Consider the following 23583-nt stretch of genomic DNA (forward strand, 5'->3'; position numbering starts at 1 on the left):
GATAATATTACCAGCACAGTTACAGAAGTCCCTGGTTTGCAAACCAGAGGTGGACATTTAAGCTCCAGACCTGAAACAAAACCTTGGTCTGCATTTGTGGACCTGAAATGTCCATCTCTGTTGCAAACACCATCCATTGGTTACAAAGACAACATTTTTTATCTGTTTTGACATGAGAAAAGTACAGTGTTGAATGTCAGCAGAGGACCTCACCATGCAAGAGTCGACAGTTCCTGACTCATACCCGGCACACAGCATGCGGGACGTGATGGTCTTCATGTCAAAGTAAGACTGGCACTGGTTTAGGGAAATGATCCGCACCTCACCTTCCTGCAGCTTGAAAGGCACTAGTCAAAGGATAAGATAGAACCTGTTAGTGGCTGGTACATGTGGAGCGAGGAACCCGTTAGCGGCAGGTGCGCGTGGAGCGAGGAACCCGTTAGCGGCAGGGGCGCGTGGAGCGAGGAACCCGTTAGCGGCAGGGGCGCGTGGAGCGAGGAACCCGTTAGCGGCAGGGGCGCGTGGAGCGAGGAACCCGTTAGCGGCAGGGGCGCGTGGAGCGAGGAACCCGTTAGCGGCAGGTGCGCGTGGAGCGAGGAACCCGTTAGCGGCAGGTGCGCGCGGAGCGAGGAACCCGTTAGCGGCAGGTGCGCGCGGAGCGAGGAACCCGTTAGCGGCAGGTGCGCGCGGAGCGAGGAACCCGTTAGCGGCAGGTGCGCGCGGAGCGAGGAACCCGTTAGCGGCAGGTGCGCGCGGAGCGAGGAACCCGTTAGCGGCAGGTGCGCGCGGAGCGAGGAACCCGTTAGCGGCAGGTGCGCGCGGAGCGAGGAACCCGTTAGCGGCAGGTGCGCGCGGAGCGAGGAACCCGTTAGCGGTAGGTGCGCGCGGAGCGAGGAACCCGTTAGCGGTAGGTGCGCGCGGAGCGAGGAACCCGTTAACGGCAGGGGAGTGTGGAGCAAGGAACCCGTTAGCGGCAGGGGCGTGTGGAGCGAGGAACCCGTTAGCGGCAGGGGCGTGTGGAGCGAGGAACCCGTTAGCGGTAGGGGCGTGTGGAGCGAGGAACCCGTTAGCGGCAGGGGCGTGTGGAGCGAGGAACCCGTTAGCGGCAGGGGCGTGTGGAGTGAGGAACCCGTTAGCGGCAGGGGCGTGTGGAGCGAGGAACCCGTTAGCGGCAGGGGCGTGTGGAGCGAGGAACCCGTTAGCGGTAGGTGCGTGTGGAGCGAGGAACCCGTTAGCGGCAGGGGCGTGTGGAGCAAGGAACCCATTAGAGGCAGAAACGAGGGGCCGGGTGCTGCACTGTCAGGTGGGACTCACTCCTGTTGCCCATGTGACCCCAGCCAGTGATGTAGCAGTAGGTATCTGGCTGGGGCAGCTGGCCTCGGTGGGGGAGGCACACCGGCCGCACGTAGCTGCTCTCCTCCACATCCTGGTCCAGCTCCACCACACTGATGTCGTAGTCAACCACTGCGCGGTTATAGCGTGGATGCACAATGACTTTCTTAACCTTCCTGGTCTGCATGAAGGGGGATGGATGGTCCAGGTTGTTGATGCCTAACACCACCTTCCATGCGTCGGCACTCTCTCGCCTGGGGGGAATACACAGAGAGTTCCCTGTAAGGACACTGGGGACTCTTGCTCTGTTCCTGTCATCTTGTCTGCAAATCTGGAACCTCACATCTGGAACAGTAAAAGTCTTTAATAAGATCGATAATTAAATACAAAAATTGTTCAGAAAGCACTATTATAGACAGTGCATGGACCTGATTTTAATCAAAATTAGTAATCACATAAGCCCTGTATGAGCTGAACCTCCATGTCATTTCATGCTACCCCTGGATTATCTAGAATGTTTTATTCCGTTTTTTCCAAAAACTTCTGTTGAGAGAATTTCAGCACTCTATCATGCAATTTTCTAGTCTTACAGTACTAGATTGCTAGAAGTTGCCCTCAGTGGCACAACAGTAACATGGATATACTGGCAGGTTCAGGGGGCCCTGCACTCTGCAGCGACCCCTGAATACATAAGATAACATTACACGATGTAAGGAGGTTTGGGGGACCCAAGGTGGCAATTTGACAGGGGAACCAGAATTTTTAGCTATAGGCCTGGGAGTTACTTGCATTGAAAGGCAAGGCCCTTCCTAACTACTCCTGGTTTTTTAATCATCAATTACAGAGGAATACATGTTACAATTAAAGTAGATGGTATGAGGGCAAAACAAGGAAAAAGCAGGAAAGGATGAATTTAAATTCGTCCTGCAGAAAACATGATAATGAACAAACCCACAAATGCTGGGTGACCTTTGACTGGTGATATCATGGGAAGACGACACGGAGCAGACATGGACAGTGAGGGACGCACCCTTCGAAGCAGTGGGCCACGGTGAGTGCCCACTTGCGGCCGATGAGCACGCAACCACATATGTGGCCACTGGGGTCACTCTGCAGGGAGCACTGCCAGGGCCAGCGGCCAGGCCGACTGGTCCTCCCGCCCAGGATGCGCTTGGACATGCGCACCGCGGGGCGCCGGCCGCAGTCTGGGGGGGGGTAGTTTTTGCAGGGTTTATATTAACCAATCCACCTGTCCAGACTTTCTATGAAGCACACCGGATCCCTAAGCAATTTAACAAGGCAGAAATGCTGCACATCTCAATGTAAGTGTTTACACATCTCTACATGTCGTAAAATATAATTAGGCTGCCTGGGGGGGGGGGGGGGGGGGGTACCTTCTTTGGCACAACGGAGGGATACTCTTCTGCGTGAATGACAAGAATGCCTTAAGGAGAAAAAACATCACTGTTAGAGTTTTAGAATTCTAGGAAATGAAAACACTGCATCATTAATGTTAATATCCATAATCTACTACATCTGCACAGTAAATACCATAGAGACACACAGACACACCTACCCTCGCTTCTCCAGCATCGCCTGCAGAGCAGACCCATTCCTGTGAGTCCAGTCAGGGTGAACATGGAGCCAGCGCCTACGGCCCAGCAGGCCGGCCTGCTCCGGCACCATCTCCACAGCCACGGGGATACTGCGGAGGAATAGCAGTGTGCCTTAAAATTTTACCATAAAATTGTAAGATTCTTCATATTAAACAGTGTACTTTCAGTGGTCGTCAGGGTTCTCTTTTTAGAGCTATTTGCCAAATATGTTTAAGATTTTTTTTATCAATTGTGTGGTTGGGATTAGTGTTTCAATCCGATTAAACAAAATAGTTTAACATCTCTATGTATTATACAATGCCCTCTTTTTTCCTGTCCTCTGTTCATCAACACTTGCTTGCTTGCAAGTAATATTTTTGTTGGAAATGAATAATTTGTACATCACACGTTTAAGTTAAACCATTAAACAAATATAAAAATAAGGGTCATTCTCACGAATTTGAGATTTTTTTGGGAAAAAAATAGTTATGTATCCGTCTATTGATCAAATTGTATGATAAGATGTATATTTTAGCTTTATTTTTGTTGGTTTTGTCATTTTTTTCTCACCTCAGAAACTCTCAGAATTGATTAAATACTTTTATTTATTATTGAAATAAATGGTAATATAATAAAACCGATTACCTCAGAGGCAAAATTGAGAGACAGTGAAGTTATCAGTAATATATTAGCATGCTAATAATGTAATAGCATGCCAATAATGTAATAAATTTCACTGTTCTTAATGTAAAGTCAATGATGAAACAACTGGCCAAGAATGTAATACCGTATTGCATTTTTTTTCAGCAAAAAAATAGTTATTGGTTCAGAAAATGTATTACTGGCCAGTTACTTAATACATTATTGACTTATTGCATTAAGAATGGAAAATTTATTACATAATTGGCAGTTATTACATTATTGGCTGCAACAAGCGGTCTTCAAACTGATTTTAAAAAGTAGATAAGATTAATATGTTTTGGTAATGGGTATTTGACAATGACGCATTAACTCCACCCTGTTAATTTGGGATTCAACGTATAAATATCTATGATTGTAAATATTAGGTGCAATTAAACGTGATTAATCACAGTAAACTGTGCTTGATGGGCTACTTTTTGATTTCCAACCCTACACTGAATACACTCACTTGATTTATAAAGTGCAGTTTACAGTTTGTCCTCTGATTGCCAGTGGTCACAGTGCCAACTGCTTTATGTTTTGAGAGACGTCTTTTCCTTATATGCTTATGTTTGCTCATAGCCTTGTTACTTAGCAACAGTATTCATTTTATAGTGACAATACAATACATACTTTTTCATAAATTTTGGACTGAAAGTCGCATATATGAAAATCTGGATAAGAAAATGCAGGACTGTTTGTTGCAGGAATGCATTTGATTGATGACTGATTGATTTAGTCAGTCATACATACTCAGCTGAAGGGCTGACATTAGGCCATTTTTATGTTTCCTTGGTGATCCACCAGGTTTTCACAAGGTTCTGGTAACATCAACAATTACTGAGGTCTAAATGAAGAATTAATCTGCAGCTCCACCAGTGTTTCCTCAGCACATATACCTCGGGAAACACAAAAGCCATTTCTTCATTTATTTTGGGCGCGACGATGCTTGTCAGGCTGTCATAGCTGTTGTAACTCTTGTGAATACCAATTTTGTCAGGTTACCACAGAAAAATGACAGCCTGACTTTGGCTGCGTGGCAGTCATTTCATAAACCAGTTCTATGGCCCAGGGCAATACTTCCAGAAAAGCTCCAAGCCTGTGATACAGCACAGGTTTATATTGACAAAATCAAACAGTAAAGAGAGAGAGACAGAGTTCAGGTAAAAAGCTGGGCCTTGAGATGGCAGCTGTGCCAAAGTGCTGATGTAGCAGATGTGCCAGGGTGCCAACTACTGACCTTACCCTAAACCCATCTGCCGACACGCCAAACGGCTCAGTTCCGGGTGCCAGTCGTCTCCGCAGACCTGGTACTCAGCCGCCGTCTTATGGACCGTCAGAAGCGACAGGGATGTATTGGACAGAGACACTGCAAAGTGTGGGGGAACATGATCATTATTAATACGAACATGAACACAAAATGACATCCTTCTAGGTGGAAATATTGCCAAGATGAAATTGAAGTGGTAAGAGCCTCTCACTCACCGCAGTCCCACTCGTCTGAGCTGTCAGAGCAGTGCTTCCCGCCGTCGCACCACAACATGCGATGCACACACTTGTGGTTATTGCACGGAAGCTCATTATCACTGCACACAGCTGCAGGACAAGCAGCATGAAGGTTTAGCAGACGCAGCCAGGGGGGGCCCCTTGAGCTGCATCCTCGTCTGAAAAGCGAGGATCCCCTCCCCCCCAAGGACAGCACACGACCTTCTGCTGGCTGCATCTGACTGCCGGCACACTTACAGCAGTTCCGCTCGTCAGCCAGGTCAGCGCAGTCTGGGAATCCGTCACAAATCATTGAGTGCTTGATGCAGGCTTTGTTACCGGGACATTCCCACAATCCTCTCTCCTTACATCCTGGTAACAAGAAAGGTCATGGACTGAAAAGCAGGGCATGTTTTTCTCATCCTAACTGTGAGCTGCAATGATCACATATTGCACTCTAATGATAGATTCTAACTGCATCTGATGAAGTTAAGTTAGGCAAAAGGAAATAAAATATGAAAATGTATTTTTCTCCCCAGTAATCTGAAGAGCAAATACACAGAAGACAAATGCAGCACATTCAATGCAGCGTATTAAACATTTAGACTATTTTAATTTACAAGTTGGAAAGACACAACTGTGCATACAAATGGAAAAATCAATCTTAAGACTGACAATAGAGGTGAGACAGAAAATTATGTTTTTTTTTTTTTTTTATCTCAGAGGCGCCAGAGACTCCGGACTGCGCGACTGTCCGTGCTGACAGTGACCACTGGCATCGCTGTCCTTCCAGAGGCAAAGCAGCGCCTCTCTTGCATATTAACGCTTGTCAGCCGGTGAGAGGGAGGGGGACAGCCAGCCATTTATCATCTGAAGAATACAGGACGTCCTTCAGTAATGATATTAGTCTGGGTCACTGCTGCCACTGTCTCAATAACTTCTTTTCGGAGTTCATGTGTTTTACCTTTAAAAGGACTTTCTAGCCATCTAGTGCACAGTATTTGTCAGTAAACTCTAAATCTATTTATAGCCACAATAAATCCCATTAAAACAATGAAGCACATTCCTGCTTTGCTCAGCTATGGATGCACTTTGGAAACTGGACTGGCTTCCTCACTGATCTCTTGGGGGAAACACGAGATAATGAGTAACAGGCGTGACACCCCCCCGTCAGATGGCTGTGCGGTGGGGCTTGACTCACCACAATTCTCCTCATCACTGTCGTCATCACAATCCAAGTGGCCATCACACCTCTTTGAGGACAGGACACACCTTCCAGACCGGCACTTGAAGTGGCTGGGAGAACATTCTTCAGGGACAGAAACAGAAAATTCATAAGCTGAAATCTAAACGATGAGACCGTGCATCATAGGAGCTGTTATGTGACTCGTACTGCTACATATAAAGGCTAAAAGCTCTGTGGTCTCATCTGCTGTCGCCTTGGCAACACTGAGGAAGCTTGTGAAAATTTTTTATGATACAACAATGTCAATGTCAGCTGACCGTCCACGTCCGGGTCTGGAAGCAGACAGGTTGAATTTTCCTGTCCTTCCTCTGGGAACTGGGTGCAATCCGAGTGCTCTGGCCACTGCAATCCCACAATTCCCAGCACAGACTCACAGCGCTCCTTGGAATTCCGGCACAGAGACCTAGAGGCACACGGACCCAGCGACGGACATGCATTGGGCTCCTCGCATGTTCTAAACACACAGCATGTGCTCAGCATAACCAAGTACAAATACATATTCTTGAATCTTCCTTCTTTATCCACATTTTAGTGCTAAAGTCAGCAGGATACCGTAATGATTTGCTGAAGACAGGCGTAGGCGAGCTCACCTGCAAGGGGGTACCTTCTGGTAGCTTTCAGGGTCACATTTGGGTACCAGCACAGTGCAAGCAAAGAACATGAGGTACTTGTAGCAGTTGGTCTGCACCAGAGCAGGAAAAAGGGAGGACTCCCAGCTGATGGAAGTCTCCTTCTGGGTCTGGTGACCCAGGTAGTTGGGGAAACTGGTGGTGTTGTAAGGCAGGTTCATACACAGCTCCAGTGTAATGGCCTCACAGCGGCCTGAAAGGACAGGGTGAGGCAGCCAGTAAAGTGGAACAGAATCCTGTACAGGACATGCCTCTGCCTTCATACTTACTGCAGTTTGCTGTGCTGCTGCGGCTGTCACAAGTGCCACTGGCAGGACATCCCTGTGTGCAGGCACTGGCGATGCAGCTTGTGCTTCCTGTGCCACACGCACTCTGACCTGCAGGGAGCAACTCACAGCTCAGGCTGACACTGTAGGCTGCAGTCAATCTTCCGAAGACAGACACCGTCTGTCTCAGCTAGGAGCTGTTCTGGACGCAAGCTTGTGCCAAATAAATGAAGGTAAACTGTAAATGGAGACCCGCTGAAGGGTAGCCCGCTCACCCTGCAGGTTGCTGCAGTTTTCTTCATCGCTGCCGTCCTTACAGTCCTCGTCGCCGTCGCATCTGAAGGCGCTGGGGATGCACTGGCCGTTGCGGCACTCAAGCAGGCCTTGGCTCTTGCAGGCTGTGAAAATGTTTCACGCTTTAAATCAAGGGCATGTGGGAAGGTTGAGCCTGATCAAAAGGAAAACATGGTAACCCGGAAAGATTCTCTTGACAAGTATAGTGTATCTTTTTAATTAATGCTGCTTTTTATATATAACTGACCCAGACTGTGTAAAATTTCAGGAATTTCCTTCAAACATGACTAAAGTTGCCTCTTCTCATATGCCTTTTTCTATATATGCAATTTTAACAAGCATGTATAAAAATAAAACAACAAATGCATAGAGAGAGACTTACAACAGGTAAGTTTTGCATTGAATATTTTATGGACAGATTACGGTTTCCCACTACAGCCCTGTCAGTACTGCCCTTTTGCACAGGCTAGTGTCGAAAACCCAACTGACAGCAGTTGACTTCATCACTCTTGTCCAAGCAGTCGTGGTCACCATCGCACAGCCAGTCCCTGGTGATGCAGCGGCCATCTCCGCACCGATGTTCTCTATCTGGATCACACACTGCAAAGTGATCCAGCAGGTGGGTGTGAGCACAGCTGCACGCAAGGCGGCTGGACACAGGAGGCTCAGGCCTGACAGTCTGCCTTACAGCTCACACTACAGCTACTACAGCATCTTGGATATCTGGAGAAGACTCAGCAGTGAAAGGACAGACATTTTCAATTTAAAACCATTAGGATACATTTATTAAGTTTGGAAAGGCTCCTTAAAAATAACCAAGTAGGTCTTACACAACAACGGGAAGTTGCTACTGATTTGATCTACCAGGTAAAAGCCCCAACAGGGCAAACTCTTTTTGTGCAGAATATACTTGCATGTACGGATGGGCCCATTTTGGGCTCTATATGGCAAAAGAGACCAAGATACCAGAAGAGCAGACAGAGTTACAGCTTCATGCTAGGATGAACACTAAGTGAGGCTATGAGCAGTAATAAAAAATCATTTTATTTTAGTATATAAAATATATTTCTTTATATTTTATTACTCATCTCATAGTTCTGAATGAAGGGGGGCTGAATGTGAGGTTCATTAATATACGTAATGGACAGAAGTTCTGGTTGCGTGCTTCCTGGGCCTGTTCCAGAATCCCCAGAATGGTGCACAACTCCTGCCTTGATGGTTGCTGGTTCGCATCCCGTGGCCAGCTCAGAAGACATATCACCACTGGGCCCCTGATCAAGGCCTTTAATTCCCCCCAAACCGCTCCAGGGCTGCCAGGTAAATGTCTGACCCTGTGCTCAGACCTCACCTGTGTAAGTCTGTATCTCTCTTAGGAGAAGACGATTTTAAGGACACTCACCACACCGTTGCTCATCGCTCAGATCCCCGCAGTCATCATAACCATCACACACAAAGCTGGGACTGAGGCAGCGTCCCGTTCCACAGTGAAACTGCTCCCCACTGCAGCCTGCGACCAGGGGGATGGACAGTTATTACACATATATTCACAGCTCTGTTCATCCAGTGCAAAAAAAGCACAGTCTGACTCATTCAATACGCCGCAACGCCTGTCAACGTTAATTAGAAGCACATTCTACCAACACCAAGCTTCTCCTAGCAACCATGATAACAGTCAAAGAGAACCATGTGAGAATACGTAAAATATGGATGGATGGACCAGAATGTGTGTCCATTTGTGATGCGCTTAATGGAAACTTCTGATAATGCTACTTTGTGGTGTTTAAGAATTTGACAAATGACTTTCTGAATGCAGCTGCTTTTACTGCAATATCTGATACCTGCAGCTAGAGACTCCGAAAGCTGGGAGTACCTGCAGCTAGAGACTCCGAAAGCTGGGAGTACCTGCAGCTAGAGACTCCGAAAGCTGGGAGTACCTGCAGCTAGAGACTCCGAAAGCTGGGAGTACCTGCAGCTAGAGACTCCGAAAGCTGAGTTGCTGCTCTGGCTTAACAAAGGTCCTGATGTCCCACCTCAGACTGCCAGGGTTCCACACCCAGTGCTTCAGGTTTTCACCATTCAATGGAAACTAGCCAAAGGCTTTATGGTCCTGTCAAGTAACTTTTGAGTGGAGCTTGCCTTGCCGGCATTGCACAGTGTAACAAGAAATAATTATAGTACCAAAGCTGACATTTAGAACAATGAATATAATTTTCAGCAAATACCAGCTATTGCTGAGCTGTCAAGCCAAATCTTCCCCTATTTGCACAAAGACTGCTCCAAACCTCCCTGCTGCTCACTATATTTTTTCTTTGAATATTCGAAGAAACGTCAATAGCTGGATTTTACTGTAGAGTCACGCGTCACGTGGAGTGAACATTTTCAGCCACCTTCCCTAGTGAGAAAGAAGAATCTTACAGCTGTCTGGCCCTGTCTCGGCTGCAGCAACTTACGGCAGTCAGCTTCATCACTCCAGTCATCGCAGTCATTGTACCCATTACACACCAGTTTCCCAGGGACACAGATTCCAGTAGCACACAGGAAATTGTCTCGCCCACCACACAGAGCTATGTAAGCAGGAAGAAATGAACAGAAGCAGTAAAATGTCAGCCTGGCTCCTTGAACCTGTACAGACAAGCAAACATGAAAATGCTGAATATGAGGCAGAGAGTGTTATTCCACAGCATGCAGCACAGGAAGTAGTGACACAAACAGAGCAAAGACAGAGAGCAGAGACAGAAACAGCAATATACAGAGAGAAAGAGAGCAGAGACAGAGAGAGAGAGAGCGGAGACATACAGAGAGAGAGAGCAGACAGAGATATACAGAGAGAAAGAGATATATAGACAGACAGCAGAGACAGACACAGAGATATACAGAGACAGAGATATACAGAGAGACACAGAGATATAGAGACAGCAGAGACAGACACAGAGATATACAGAGACACAGAGATATACAGAGACAGAGATAAACAGAGACACAGAGATAGAGACAGCAGAGACAGACACAGAGATATACAGAGACAGACAGCAGTGACAGACACAGACAGCAGTGACAGGCACAGAGACAGAGATATACAGTGAGACAGAGACAGACAGCAGTGACCAAGTACCATACTTTTGTTATGGTACTTTCCCTTTTCCATTGACTTCCAGCTGAGTACCAGTACCAAAAAATCCAGTTCCAAAAGTGCCAAACCAACTGGCTACTTCAATATTTTGGTGTTGGACTTGAAACGCTTTCTTTGTCTATTGGTTATGCAAATAGTCTGCCGCTGAAACACAATACAAATGCCACCTTGAAGAGTTGTGAACCCAGAAAACAATGATGAATTAAGTTAAAAAAAATAATAATAATTATATATATATATATATATATATATATATATATATATATATATACACACACACACATATACACACACACACACACACACACACACACACACACACACACACATACATACCACACAACAATAAAATCAAGGTGGCATGACAAGAAAATTTTAAAAGTTTTTCCTTTAATATTCTAGGATGTGTTTAAATATACCAGGATCCTAGAAATGTGATTTTGTGGTAAACAAAAATATTGGGGAATTTACAAAACAAAAAGGAGTTTATAAATTTCTCACAAAACTGTCTACGAGTGATTTAAAAGGCAAGGATGAAAGGATTATGATTGTCTTGGAGAATGCATGCAGCACTCATGCAAAAGCAGCGGAGATAAAACTTTAAACTGTTTTTTAAAACATATTAGATGCTCTATAAAAGGAATAATAATTGAAATGGCAAAGCTTGCCAGATTATATGTGTGCTGTCCAAGTATATTAAACAATATACTTTTTTAATTTCCTATGCTATCCTATTAGCAATACATACATACATACATACATATTTATCATTGTTTTCTCAGTTTGCAACTGTTTTCAAGGTGGCGTTTGTATTGTGTTTCAGAGGCAAGCTATTTGCATCCTTTGGTACTGGAATATTCTACCAGAAGTCAATGGAAAAGCGAAAGTGTGGTGGAAAAGCACCCAAAGAGAGCAGAGAGAAAGAGACAGATGTAGAGAGAGCAGAGAGACAAAGAGATGCGAGTCACTTTTTCAAGCATCATGAAGAGCCCATTCATTCAAGATGTTTAGCATTACTCCTCATTTGCATCCCTTTTAGCAGTGTTTATAACCAGTCCTCTGGGACCCCCACAGCCCAGGTGGAGCGCCTGGCTAAGTGCAGAGAGGGAGCAAAAATGTGGACCATCTTGGGGATCCCCGAGGCCCTGATTGAGAAACACTGCTTTATAGCAACTAAGTGGTTTAATGGTCTAAGCCCTAATGTGAAGCAGCACAAGGCCATTCATTCGGTTCACTGCATCGCTCCGTTCCATATCTGCACAAGGTCGTCGGTCAGTTTGTCTGTTTCTGTGTTACTTACAGGGTTTGCCCTTGACGTGTCGTGGACTGTAGCACACAGCACTGCCGCTGTTTCCGGCAGCAGACTGGTTGCTGAACTGTGAGCAGCGGAGGAAGTCAGGCCAGGAGGCATTGAACATCTGCAGGACAGGTTCACAGCCATCCCGCGCTGCCTCGCAGAACGACATGCAGGGGAAGATCAGCCGCCTGGGGGCGGTGAAGAGGCCAGGCCAAGACAACCCGTGTTTGCGTCAATATGTTCAGGATCATGCTGCCAACCGCATCATCTTAGTGAGGAACATGCAGCTGGTTCATGTGAAAATTATTCTGCTTGCCTCTTCAGTCTTATCCTTTACAAAGGAAATTCTTTTTCCAAGTATACCTATAATGACCAAGCAATAATCACTATGGCTATACAACCCCACCTTATGGTGGCGGCATGGAGACCTGGAAATGAGAGAGGTTGCAGGACCTGTACACCTACCTTTCTTCTCCCTCAGTGACACATTCTGGGAGTGCCAGGCTGCAGCCAAAAAGCATGATGTGTCGGTAGCAGCTGAGGCGGTTCAGGTAGCTGAAGAACTTGAGGAACATGTCCACCTCGACACTCTTGACGATGACTCTGCGGGAGAACACACTGGTCCGGTTGTATGGCAGCATGTGGCACTGGCTCTGGCTAATATCCGAACAGACGTCTGCAGGTGAGAGGGATACCAGTGCTCAGCAATAATCATCACAAAGCATAAGCACTTCGGGGAATGGACAGAATGAAGTGATGATGGAATAACTGGTACCCAGTCAATACAAATGTAATTACCGTAATGTGTGCAATACCCGTTTACAATGCATTCCTTTTTTTTTTTTACCTTGTGTTGTATTCTATTCTGCTAATTTTATTTTTACATTTTTATTTATAAATTTATTGTGCATTTTATATTCTCTATTGCAGCTATCTTCTCTCTAAGAGATACCAAACAAAGTCTCTTTGCATGAGTACGATGGTAAAGTCTTATCTGATCATGTCCTTACAGCATCGTCAATGGACACAAAACATCACCCAAAACTCAGCTCTGTTATTTAACACAAATGCCACATTTATAACCTGTACAACCCTTCAATGCTGAGAATCTTATGTACCCACAAATAAAACTGTCAAATGAATCATAATAGTAATTATTTTAATATTGTAAGTTGAAGCAAACCATTGTTTGATAAATAAACTATCCCGGTTTTCGAAACGAGCTGGTTTTATTATGCTTGAGTTAATGATCCCTGGAAACCCATTCAGTTCATTTATTGACATTTCTCTATCCAAGGTAACATGCATGAATAAATGTGAGATTATTAAGACAATCTTAGTATAATTTAGTCGGCTAAATTGACCTTGATAATGGTCCTTCTTAGTGGGTCAAAAGTGAGAAGCCGTAATCCACTGTTATAAAATGGTTTCATAATGATCCACTAGAATATTGTTTTGATGGAAAGTTGAAGATATGATAATATTCATGAATTTAGAAAACACTGGCTTTATTTTGGTAATTGTATACAAAACTATATATGTAATCCTTTAGATGGCACTGGAGATGTGTGCATAATATCTATCAAATAAGGAGTGTTTGCTTGTAGACCACTAGCCTGCTGAGATATTTCCTAAGACTAGAGTCATTGTGAAACAGTTATTGTCTCTCTGCCGCTTCATTGTAATTCCTCAGCTTCTATGACCTCCACAGCCAGGGAATATTTGAGCATATTTGCTTAATGATTTATCTTTATAGTGTTTGGATGGTCTGATGAGAGTGCTGTGATGTACTCTTCAGTGAGGTCAAGCTCTAAGGACGAGTGTAGCACCATATCAGAATTCCAGTCACTTCTTGCATCCTCGAGAAGGACATGTTCTGAGAATGTAATGCATCCTCCGCTGCCCAAATTACACCGGTGCCTAATGTTGCAGTTACTTAAAACACAGATTCATCTGCGTGTAGTCAGAATAGAAGAATATGCTATATATACCCTGAAATAAATCACTGTGTGATACCCCAACGGGAAGCAGAACAGTGAGACCTGCCCAGTTTCTCACCCAGATCCATGTTGAGATCCATCGCTTGCAGTGTTGTGTCTGACCACAGTGGACTGAGAGTGGACAGTGATGTCACCCAGCTGGGCACAGCAGTGGTGGGGACATCAGGGGTGGCAGTGAGGGTGGGGGGCTGGAATGTGGGGCTGCTGGAGCGAGGCTTCAGGTGACCCATGCCCTGGGTGATGGGGTCACGGCTGCTGCTCATCAGCACGGACTGCGTGCTGCGATCCAGCCCGGCGGAAGAGACCTGTGGCCCCAAGTCGAAGCCTGTGAGGGGCAGATCAGTGCGAGGGGCCTCTTTGCTGGCGGGAAGGGGGTGCGTCTCCCCAGACTCCAGAACACCATTTCCTATTGTACCTGTATTGGGAGGGGCAGAACATGTTCACTGAAATACTACCAAAGCAGATTCACAGGGACTGAAGATACACAAGACTTATGTCAAATGAAATATTTCCATGGAAAACAGTTTCAAAGTCTTGTGATTGTTAACGGTAAATCCACCCACACATCTTCCAATAATGGCCCATCTCTCCCTTAAGCACTTATCCTGGAGTCAGGGTTGTGCAGGGTCACCAGGTCACATGACAAGGGTACAATGGACAGCATGCTAGCCCACTGCAGTCTACACACACCTAATAAAATACTATGGGCAATTGAGAGATGCCTTATAACCCAATTAAAGAAGCAAACCCAAAGGAAACCCAGGCGTCTCGGGGAGAAGCACATTATGAAACAAAGCAGGATTCACATCCCCAGCCCTGGAGGTGCAAGACTCCCTCACACTGAGCCACTGTGCCACCCTTTATTCTAAATATAAAGTCATCAGCAACTGTGTCTAAAATCACCAGAGGCTAAAGCAAGATATTTATAAATAACACATCATACAAGCCTGAAAGACTGGCAGCCTGACTGTCTGCATGTGCTGAACTGGACCCCGACAGTGTGGGTCCCCTGCTTCTCCGACTCTCCCTCAAAATACAGCAGAAGTATCGGCTTTTGAGCCTGGAGGATCTAAGTTATATGACTTTTCACAAATATACACGAAAGTACATATTTAAAGACTGAACACACACACACACACACACACACACACACACACATTTGTATGTGTAGTTACACATACAAATACAGACTCAATGAACAGTGACCAGATTTGTATTTTTCCTGTATAACAGTTTCTTTTTACATTTTCTTTTTTATTTACTTTTTATGCGTTCTTGCATACTCATGTGTTGCACAGCACTCTGTGTTTTTAAATGTGCTCCATAAATAAACTGATTTGACCGAAATTTGCAGCTTGAAAAAAAGGGTAACTGAAGATTCCCTCTGTTTCAGCGATTTGATCACACTGAGCCCCAGATGTGGACTAAGCAGACTTCTGGCAGATGAATGCAGACAGTGGTCATGCTGTAGCCATACAGCTCATTGTTACTGACACATCAAGGAACTGGGCAGCTCTTTAGATACAAGCAGCCTGACTGGGGCATCTGTGCTCCCCTGCTGGGCAGTTGACCTCAGCACACCTTCTGATAAATGCCTGCAGCTGCCGAGCTGTAAACTCATTCAGCTTTACTATCCAGGGAGTTGAAAGAGGTCAAAACTCTGCAAGCGTAAAATTAGGGTATGTCCTGCTGGGGGCTGCCCGTGTCTGGATGCTGCTCACACTGTGCTTATAGGAAGCCCGCGCATTGTGGTAAATTAACACTTTGCTGCATCTTGAAAAATCACTCACGTTACTTAACAAAGAAGCATTTTACACGTCCTTTGATTGGCTGACCCTCATTCAGCGTCATCTTGGAAATGTGCGCTTTGCGTCAGTTTTATTTGTTCCTTTTGTGACTCATAGGACTCCTGCGACATAATTAGAGATCCGTAGCCTGCATTTCAATCATGCAGCTCTGTGCCATCTGTGGATCACAGCAAAGGAAACGGGGGAGTTACATCTGCAGGATGACACATGAGCAGCAGCCAGTGCAGCCAAGTGCTGCTCAACACAGAGGCTCATCCTTAGTTGACAAAATGCTGCTTTCTATTACTTACTATTTATTAATGATTGAAATGGACGCCCAGTATATATCACCTTACAACTGGAAATAATCCACCTATCAGTCTTCCATAACTGTTCATCCAAAACAGGAGCCTGCAAACTATCCCGGGCAGCAGAGGGAAGCAGGCAGGGGACACTACACCATGCCACAAAGCCTCACACTATGCTGAATCCAGAGACGCAGATTAATTCAAGTGCATGGTGCCACATGAAAAGTCTGCATACACGGGGGGGGGATTCAAACCAGTGTTTGTAGTGTGTGTAGCCAAAGGCCAGTGTTATGATGGCTCATTCACCCTGAAGAACTACGAAGTTTAAATACAACCAAAGGACTTTTCAAAGTGGAACAGACCCACAAAGGGGAGAACAGTCACCATCTCGATCTTGAAAACAGCGATACTTTAAAATGTTCTGGGATCGGCGCAGAGAGGTACCGCCATACATATTTGCAAACATAAAGAGAAAAATTTCAGACATTTCAGTTGCAGGTATGAGTATATGGTCAGGGATTTATCTATTAATGCGTCTTTGCTTGTTAGCATCAGTCTATGGGAAAAACTACTGGAATATTAAAGCCTGCGAATCTTCCACCACCCACTAACACGTGGGAGGACAAAAAAAATGACTCTGGGATGACAAAGCAACAAAGCACTGATGGTATTTTGGTTCCATGAATGTTTAAACCCAATATACGCAAATTCTGACGCAGAAACCTTTTAATACTTTTAAACAGCAGAATCTGTTCTGCATTTCTACTTCCTGTCCTGTCTAGGCAAAACTATAATGGCTCATTGGTATATATTCCAATTTTTAAAGACAATCATTCACGAAAATGTTTATTACGTGTTTATTATGTGTTTACCATTCATTTGGTCAAAGTGGGAGGATTTGAGTTTTTATGATGACGATATTAAAATAATGATTGCAAGGGCATAAGCATTTGTGTTGGTAAATGCCTTGGATTTGGATCAACATGGTGAAAAAAAGGCTGCAAGTAGGTAAACATAATAATCACAAAAACAACAAAACAACAATAACCAAACTAAGGCGTGAAAAAGAAAAGCAGGCTGACTCACCATTAAGTGCCAAGCAGATAAGCAGCAAGCAGAGAAGGGCGCACGTACAGGGCATCAGGATGACGAGCAGCAGCCGGAGGTACCTGACTGATCCCAGCTTCTGAGAGCAAACGTCCCCCATATTGTCCTCATCTGTCCCCAACACCTGTTTCAGGCAGCCGGTGTTATGCCGAAAAAGGCATCCCTGCCGTAGAATGCATGCCTGTCTCGGGAGCGCGCACCGCTGAAAACAGCGAAACGAAAGCTCTTTTTTGTAATGCGTAGAAATGATCGTTCCTGTTTACTTAAACTCATAAAACGCACGTAACGCATCACATGACGTTGTATTTTGTTAAAATACAGATATATAACACAAAACAAATAAAATAGATCGCTGATCTGAAAACGCTTTGTTACTTAATGGGCTGTCACTGTTGATATCGATTCAAAAGTTCAAACCAGCAGACATTAACGTGGCAATATAAAGCTTGTTACATTATAAGTGTGTATCAGATGCACAGCAACACTGTTTTTTCACGAAAAAAAAATTGTTACTCAATCTTTTTAAAATGTCTGGGTCTCGTTTTAATTAATGGCTAAAATAGTGTTGCACCATGTAGCTCAGATGACACTGACCTGTCTCTAAATTGTATTAGTTAGACGTGCATGGGGTTAGTGCAAATATAATGATGAAGTTGGTTCTTGATGAACTTTTTCTGCGGGGGGGGGGCGTATGGCTTTATTGGCTGCAGGTTCTTCAGCAAGGCTCTTAACCCTCAGCTTTCTGTTTGTCCCACCAGATGGCTGCTTTTTGTAAACAACTTACTCTATAAATAAGGAGGTGTAAAGGCAATTTCTCCATGAGTATCAATGAATTATCTATTATTATTACTATTATTATTATTGTTGTTGTTGTTGTTATGTACTTGATGATGGGAGCTACACAAATGCAAAATCCAAGGGGATGCCTTTTTCGGCAAGCACCTGCCGGAAAAGGCATCCCCCCTGTTAAAAATGGATCTACTGCACCTACGCTGCTGAAACTTGCACAGGTAACTTAACAATCTCTCAAATACAAAGTCCCAAAGGCACTTGATGATGGGAGCTACACAAATGCAAAATCCAAGGGGATGCCTTTTTCGGCAAGCACCTGCCGGAAAAGGCATCCCCCCTGTTAAAAATGGATCTACTGCACCTACGCTGCTGAAACTTGCACAGGTAACTTAACAATCTCTCAAATACAAAGTCCCAAAGGCACTTGATGATGGGAGCTACACAAATGCAAAATCCAAGGGGATGCCTTTTTCGGCAAGCACCTGCCGGAAAAGGCATCCCCCCTGTTAAAAATGGATCTACTGCACCTACGCTGCTGAAACTTGCACAGGTAACTTAACAATCTCTCAAATACAAAGTCCCAAAGGCACTTGATGATGGGAGCTACACAAATGCAAAATCCAAGGGGATGCCTTTTTCGGCAAGCACCTGCCGGAAAAGGCATCCCCCCTGTTAAAAATGGATCTACTGCACCTACGCTGCTGAAACTTGCACAGGTAACTTAACAATCTCTCAAATACAAAGTCCCAAAGGCACTTGATGATGGGAGCTACACAAATGCAAAATCCAAGGGGATGCCTTTTTCGGCAAGCACCTGCCGGAAAAGGCATCCCCCCTGTTAAAAATGGATCTACTGCACCTACGCTGCTGAAACTTGCACAGGTAACTTAACAATCTCTCAAATACAAAGTCCCAAAGGCACTTGATGATGGGAGCTACACAAATGCAAAATCCAAGGGGATGCCTTTTTCGGCAAGCACCTGCCGGAAAAGGCATCCCCCCTGTTAAAAATGGATCTACTGCACCTACGCTGCTGAAACTTGCACAGGTAACTTAACAATCTCTCAAATACAAAGTCCCAAAGGCACTTGATGATGGGAGCTACACAAATGCAAAATCCAAGGGGATGCCTTTTTCGGCAAGCACCTGCCGGAAAAGGCATCCCCCCTGTTAAAAATGGATCTACTGCACCTACGCTGCTGAAACTTGCACAGGTAACTTAACAATCTCTCAAATACAAAGTCCCAAAGGCACTTGATGATGGGAGCTACACAAATGCAAAATCCAAGGGGATGCCTTTTTCGGCAAGCACCTGCCGGAAAAGGCATCCCCCCTGTTAAAAATGGATCTACTGCACCTACGCTGCTGAAACTTGCACAGGTAACTTAACAATCTCTCAAATACAAAGTCCCAAAGGCACTTGATGATGGGAGCTACACAAATGCAAAATCCAAGGGGATGCCTTTTTCGGCAAGCACCTGCCGGAAAAGGCATCCCCCCTGTTAAAAATGGATCTACTGCACCTACGCTGCTGAAACTTGCACAGGTAACTTAACAATCTCTCAAATACAAAGTCCCAAAGGCACTTGATGATGGGAGCTACACAAATGCAAAATCCAAGGGGATGCCTTTTTCGGCAAGCACCTGCCGGAAATGGCATCCCCCCTGTTAAAAATGGATCTACTGCACCTACGCTGCTGAAACTTGCACAGGTAACTTAACAATCTCTCAAATACAAAGTCCCAAAGGCACTTGATGATGGGAGCTACACAAATGCAAAATCCAAGGGGATGCCTTTTTCGGCAAGCACCTGCCGGAAAAGGCATCCCCCCTGTTAAAAATGGATCTACTGCACCTACGCTGCTGAAACTTGCACAGGTAACTTAACACTCTCTCAAATACAAAGTCCTAAAGGCACTTGATGATGGGAGCTGCAGAAATCCAAAATCCAAGGGGATGCCTTTTTCGGCCTGCACCTGCCGGAAAAGGTATCCCCCTGTTAAAACTGTTACGTAACAGCTCAGATCTCCACGATGCTTGGGCAGGCAAAGATGTGCATGTACTGTTGTCCAAAATTGGACCATACAAGATATTCTACTGGGACATAAAGAAGACTGGTCCTCACCAGCAGCTTGAGAGCGAGGTATGTCTTTACATTTTTTCTATGTATAAAATTATTCACATTTTGGGTATAAATTGTTCTTATCTACATCGGTCAATGAATGATTATTATTATTATTATTATTATTATTGTTAATAATAATAATAATAGTGATAGTAATTATAAACAAAATAAATTACAGAATCTGGTAATGATCAATTCTTTATGCATTCATAATAATATTCTATGTTATTTTAGGTAATTAATGCTTTCTTAAGGTTGCTGGTCATTGAGAACAATAAGGTCAACATGAGTAAGGCAGTCATGATTGACTCTTATGAAATGACAGCAATCTGGATGGGGAGGACATCCAAAGTTAAAGTAAGTATAATATTGTTAAATGTAATCCCTGTTTTATACTCAATTCTATTCAGATGTTACAATGTAAAATATTTCAAATATTTTAAATGTAATCAATATCTTTTCAGATGAGTCCAATGGATTTCCAAACAGTTTTGGGCATTGTTAATGTGCATTACCACTGGATGCTGATGGTAAGGCTTGAAGTATAATGTCAAGCATGTGAATGTAATTGGAATTGAAATAAGCCTTTTACCCTAGATAACTTTAAGTATGACAAGTACATGTGAAAGAAGGTCTTAGGAAGAGTAAAACACTATCAAATATTGCTATACATACTGCATGTGTCACATAAAATATTTAGAGTCTCTGACAAACATCAGGGTTTTTGACCCTTTTTTAAAATAAAACAATCACCCAGGTTTCTCTATAGATCATTTTGATCCTGCATATTCTGAATGGAATGTTAGCATTTCAAACTGCTCAACCCCAAACATACAATGCACATCTTATGGCTGACATTGCAGGTGATCTCTCCGCATGAGAAAAAGTGTGTTTTCCTGGACCCAATGGGAGAGACTTCAGGAAATATAAAGAGATGCTCAGAAGCAACAAGGTAAATTCAGTCGTGACTATAACAATAACACCAGATACGTGTTATTTTGTAAACAAAGGTTTTTTGTAACAATCTTTTAATTCTGAAGGGCATTCATGCGGAAAAAGGGGTGTAATGTGTCCAGATGGCCCTGCAGTGCTCTGCCACATGCACGTCAGCGAGACGGTTCATCATGTGGCATTCTTACTTTAAAAGTAAGTGTACAAGGGACTTCTGTTGTGTTATCAGCATTAACATCAGTGAAATTAAATAGAAATAGTAAATGACCGTTAACTCTTTTAAAAGTTTGAAGGTAGTTTTTAAAGTATCATATGATATATAAAACAAGATTTACATTTTGTTTATCATGAGGGTAACATTTACAGTGTATTTTTAATGCTCCCTTATCCTGATGAAATACTCACAATGCCCTTAAGTTTGCTGAGTGCATCTTGAAGGGAGTGCCAATCAACATCCTGACCACAGAGGAGGCTGTGAACCAGATGAGGTGGGATGTTGCAATGAAACTTCTTGAAGAATCAGGTGTGCTAGACTGAGTGATGTTCTGAAATGCGTGTATTCGGTGGTGATGTTGATATTACCATGCACAAATTTTCTTCTGAAATGCATATTGTTAATGTTTATGTATGTATTATCTTCACAGACAATCTCAGCAACCTGTGTCATTATTGTGGGTTGGATGAAAATGAAGACCCAAATTGGGTAATTTCTACAGTATAATGACAATCAGATGTTGATTGACATTGTAACAGCTGCTCATTGTCAAGTCGTCAATATAATAATACAAAATTTAATAATATATTATATTTTGTATAATAATAATACAAAATTTAGTTATGTTTTTAGGTACTCGGTAAGGATGAATAATGCGAAATATGTAATCTGAACATCTTAGGATAATGTCCATAGACTTAAGGTTTAGTTTTTTTTGAGGATGGAAAGGGGCAGGTTGAGGTGTATGATGCATGCACCCCCTGTATTGTAGTGCCTACTGAGAACCTACATCATTACTTTCATATAGTGGGCCTAATATGTGAACTAAAGCTTCCTATATGTAAATTCTAATTACCCAGATGGATAAAGATGATTTATTTGTGCCAGACTAGCAATGTAATGTTTAGTGTATTACATTAGTTATAAAGGAGATAGCTTCTGTAAAACAAAATATGGCACTCAGCAGTAGAAGTGGTGATTTAAGGGCATTGGTGACCCTTTAGTTAGGGAAGTGTGCTTGTGACTGGAAGGTTTCAGGTTCAAATCCCAAGTCAGGAAAGTACCACCAAAATATCCTGAGCAAGCTACTATACCCACACACTGCTCCCCAGGCACTAAATAATAGCTGCAAGCTGCTATGTTATGATGTCACATATGGGCTGAACATGTAGGGCACATTGTTGTGTGCTGTGCTGTGTCATCAATGATAATCACTTCACTTTATTTTTTCAGATCTGCTGTGATAATTGTGGGAGGTGGTACCACCATGAGTGCGTACAGAGGCCGCCACTGCACAAGAACTACCTGTGCCCTGCATGTAAATAAATGTTCAGTTCTTGCTTTTTTTTGTTAATTGTTGTTTGCATTTATTTTTTTATGTTCTTGTTCATTTAATTTGGAAAAATTCGTTATTTATTGATTAATTATTCATTCTTGTTCTTTTAATTTGGAGCAATTTGTTATTTTTTAGTTTATTTGTTCATGTTCTTGTAATTTTATTTTGTACAAATAATAATTATTTATTATTATTTATTATTATTATTGTTATTCAAATTATTGTATTAATATTTTGTTTGGAACTATTTATCAATGTTATTTATTTTATTTATTTTTTTATTGTTTGCGAAATTTGAATAATTTGAGTATTGTTTTTGTCTTGTAATTTTAAAACAAAATTAAACTTTTCTACTTCTTCACCATATACTGCCCTCAAAACCACATAACTTCTTTTAAACATAAAATACGATGTTATTAGCATGATTACTAAGCCAACAATGTTATGGCAAACTGTAATACAGAGAAAGGTGTCCTATCATCATTTTAATCCTACTGTAAAATTACTCCATTTAGATTTCATTGTGATTGTGAAAAAAATGTAATACAATGTAAGAGTAAATGGACTGTAGTTATGAGTACATATACAATTACAGTATGCTTTATTTTGATCAGTTTATTTTACCTGTGCATGTATCACATGTGAGGGTGGCATGGTGGTGCAGTGGTTAGCACTGTTGCCTCACACCTCTGGGACCCGGGTTCGAATCTCCGCCTGGGTCACATGTGTGTGGAGTTTGCATGTTCTCCCCGTGTCGTCGTGGGGTTTCCTCCGGGTACTCCGGTTTCCCCCCCACAGTCCAAAGACATGCTGAGGCTAATTGGAGTTACTAAATTGCCCGTAGGTGTGCATGTGTGGGTGAATGGTGTGTGAGTGTGCCCTGCGATGGGCTGGCCCCCCATCCTGGGTTGTTCCCTGCCTCGTGCCCGTTGCTTCCGGGATAGGCTCCGGACCCCCCGCGACCCAGTAGGATAAGCGGTTAAGAAAATGGATGGATGGATGGATGTA

The 23583-nt window shown here is 43.6% G+C and overlaps 2 protein-coding genes across 5 annotated transcripts in view; one reads left to right on the forward strand and one right to left on the reverse strand.

Annotated features, from left to right (window-relative positions):
• The window catches only part of corin (corin, serine peptidase), a 31727-nt gene that overhangs the window by 3359 nt on the left and 4785 nt on the right, over positions 1 to 23583 (reverse strand). For 2 of the 4 annotated variants that reach the window (XM_048970496.1, XM_048970499.1), the window contains 20 exons: positions 17137 to 17281; positions 14014 to 14370; positions 12421 to 12631; positions 11959 to 12143; positions 9979 to 10092; positions 8928 to 9035; positions 8018 to 8128; positions 7510 to 7632; positions 7238 to 7345; positions 6930 to 7161; positions 6597 to 6742; positions 6295 to 6402; positions 5352 to 5465; positions 5094 to 5204; positions 4854 to 4977; positions 2909 to 3037; positions 2727 to 2776; positions 2363 to 2537; positions 1315 to 1586; positions 214 to 347 (listed from right to left, as the gene is read on the reverse strand). In XM_048970496.1, coding sequence (XP_048826453.1) covers positions 214 to 347; positions 1315 to 1586; positions 2363 to 2537; positions 2727 to 2776; positions 2909 to 3037; positions 4854 to 4977; positions 5094 to 5204; positions 5352 to 5465; positions 6295 to 6402; positions 6597 to 6742; positions 6930 to 7161; positions 7238 to 7345; positions 7510 to 7632; positions 8018 to 8128; positions 8928 to 9035; positions 9979 to 10092; positions 11959 to 12143; positions 12421 to 12631; positions 14014 to 14370; positions 17137 to 17281 — 3057 coding nt within the window. Of the gene's footprint in view, positions 1 to 213; positions 348 to 1314; positions 1587 to 2362; positions 2538 to 2726; positions 2777 to 2908; positions 3038 to 4853; positions 4978 to 5093; positions 5205 to 5351; positions 5466 to 6294; positions 6403 to 6596; positions 6743 to 6929; positions 7162 to 7237; positions 7346 to 7509; positions 7633 to 8017; positions 8129 to 8927; positions 9036 to 9978; positions 10093 to 11958; positions 12144 to 12420; positions 12632 to 14013; positions 14371 to 17136; positions 17295 to 23583 lie in introns of all 4 variants that reach the window. The other 2 variants (XM_048970498.1, XM_048970500.1) reach the window with 1 other exon arrangement.
• Positions 18043 to 23183, forward strand: LOC125704632 (sentrin-specific protease 2-like). Its single transcript, XM_048970501.1, has 8 exons — positions 18043 to 20092; positions 20309 to 20431; positions 20539 to 20604; positions 20938 to 21026; positions 21115 to 21220; positions 21443 to 21548; positions 21670 to 21728; positions 22473 to 23183. The coding sequence occupies exons 1-8, from the start codon at positions 19871 to 19873 to the stop codon at positions 22563 to 22565; spliced, it is 864 nt and encodes a 287-aa protein (XP_048826458.1). The 5' UTR covers positions 18043 to 19870; the 3' UTR covers positions 22566 to 23183.

Source organism: Brienomyrus brachyistius, chromosome 12 (genome assembly GCF_023856365.1).
Source record: "Brienomyrus brachyistius isolate T26 chromosome 12, BBRACH_0.4, whole genome shotgun sequence".
Classification (NCBI taxonomy): Eukaryota; Metazoa; Chordata; class Actinopteri; order Osteoglossiformes; family Mormyridae; genus Brienomyrus; species Brienomyrus brachyistius.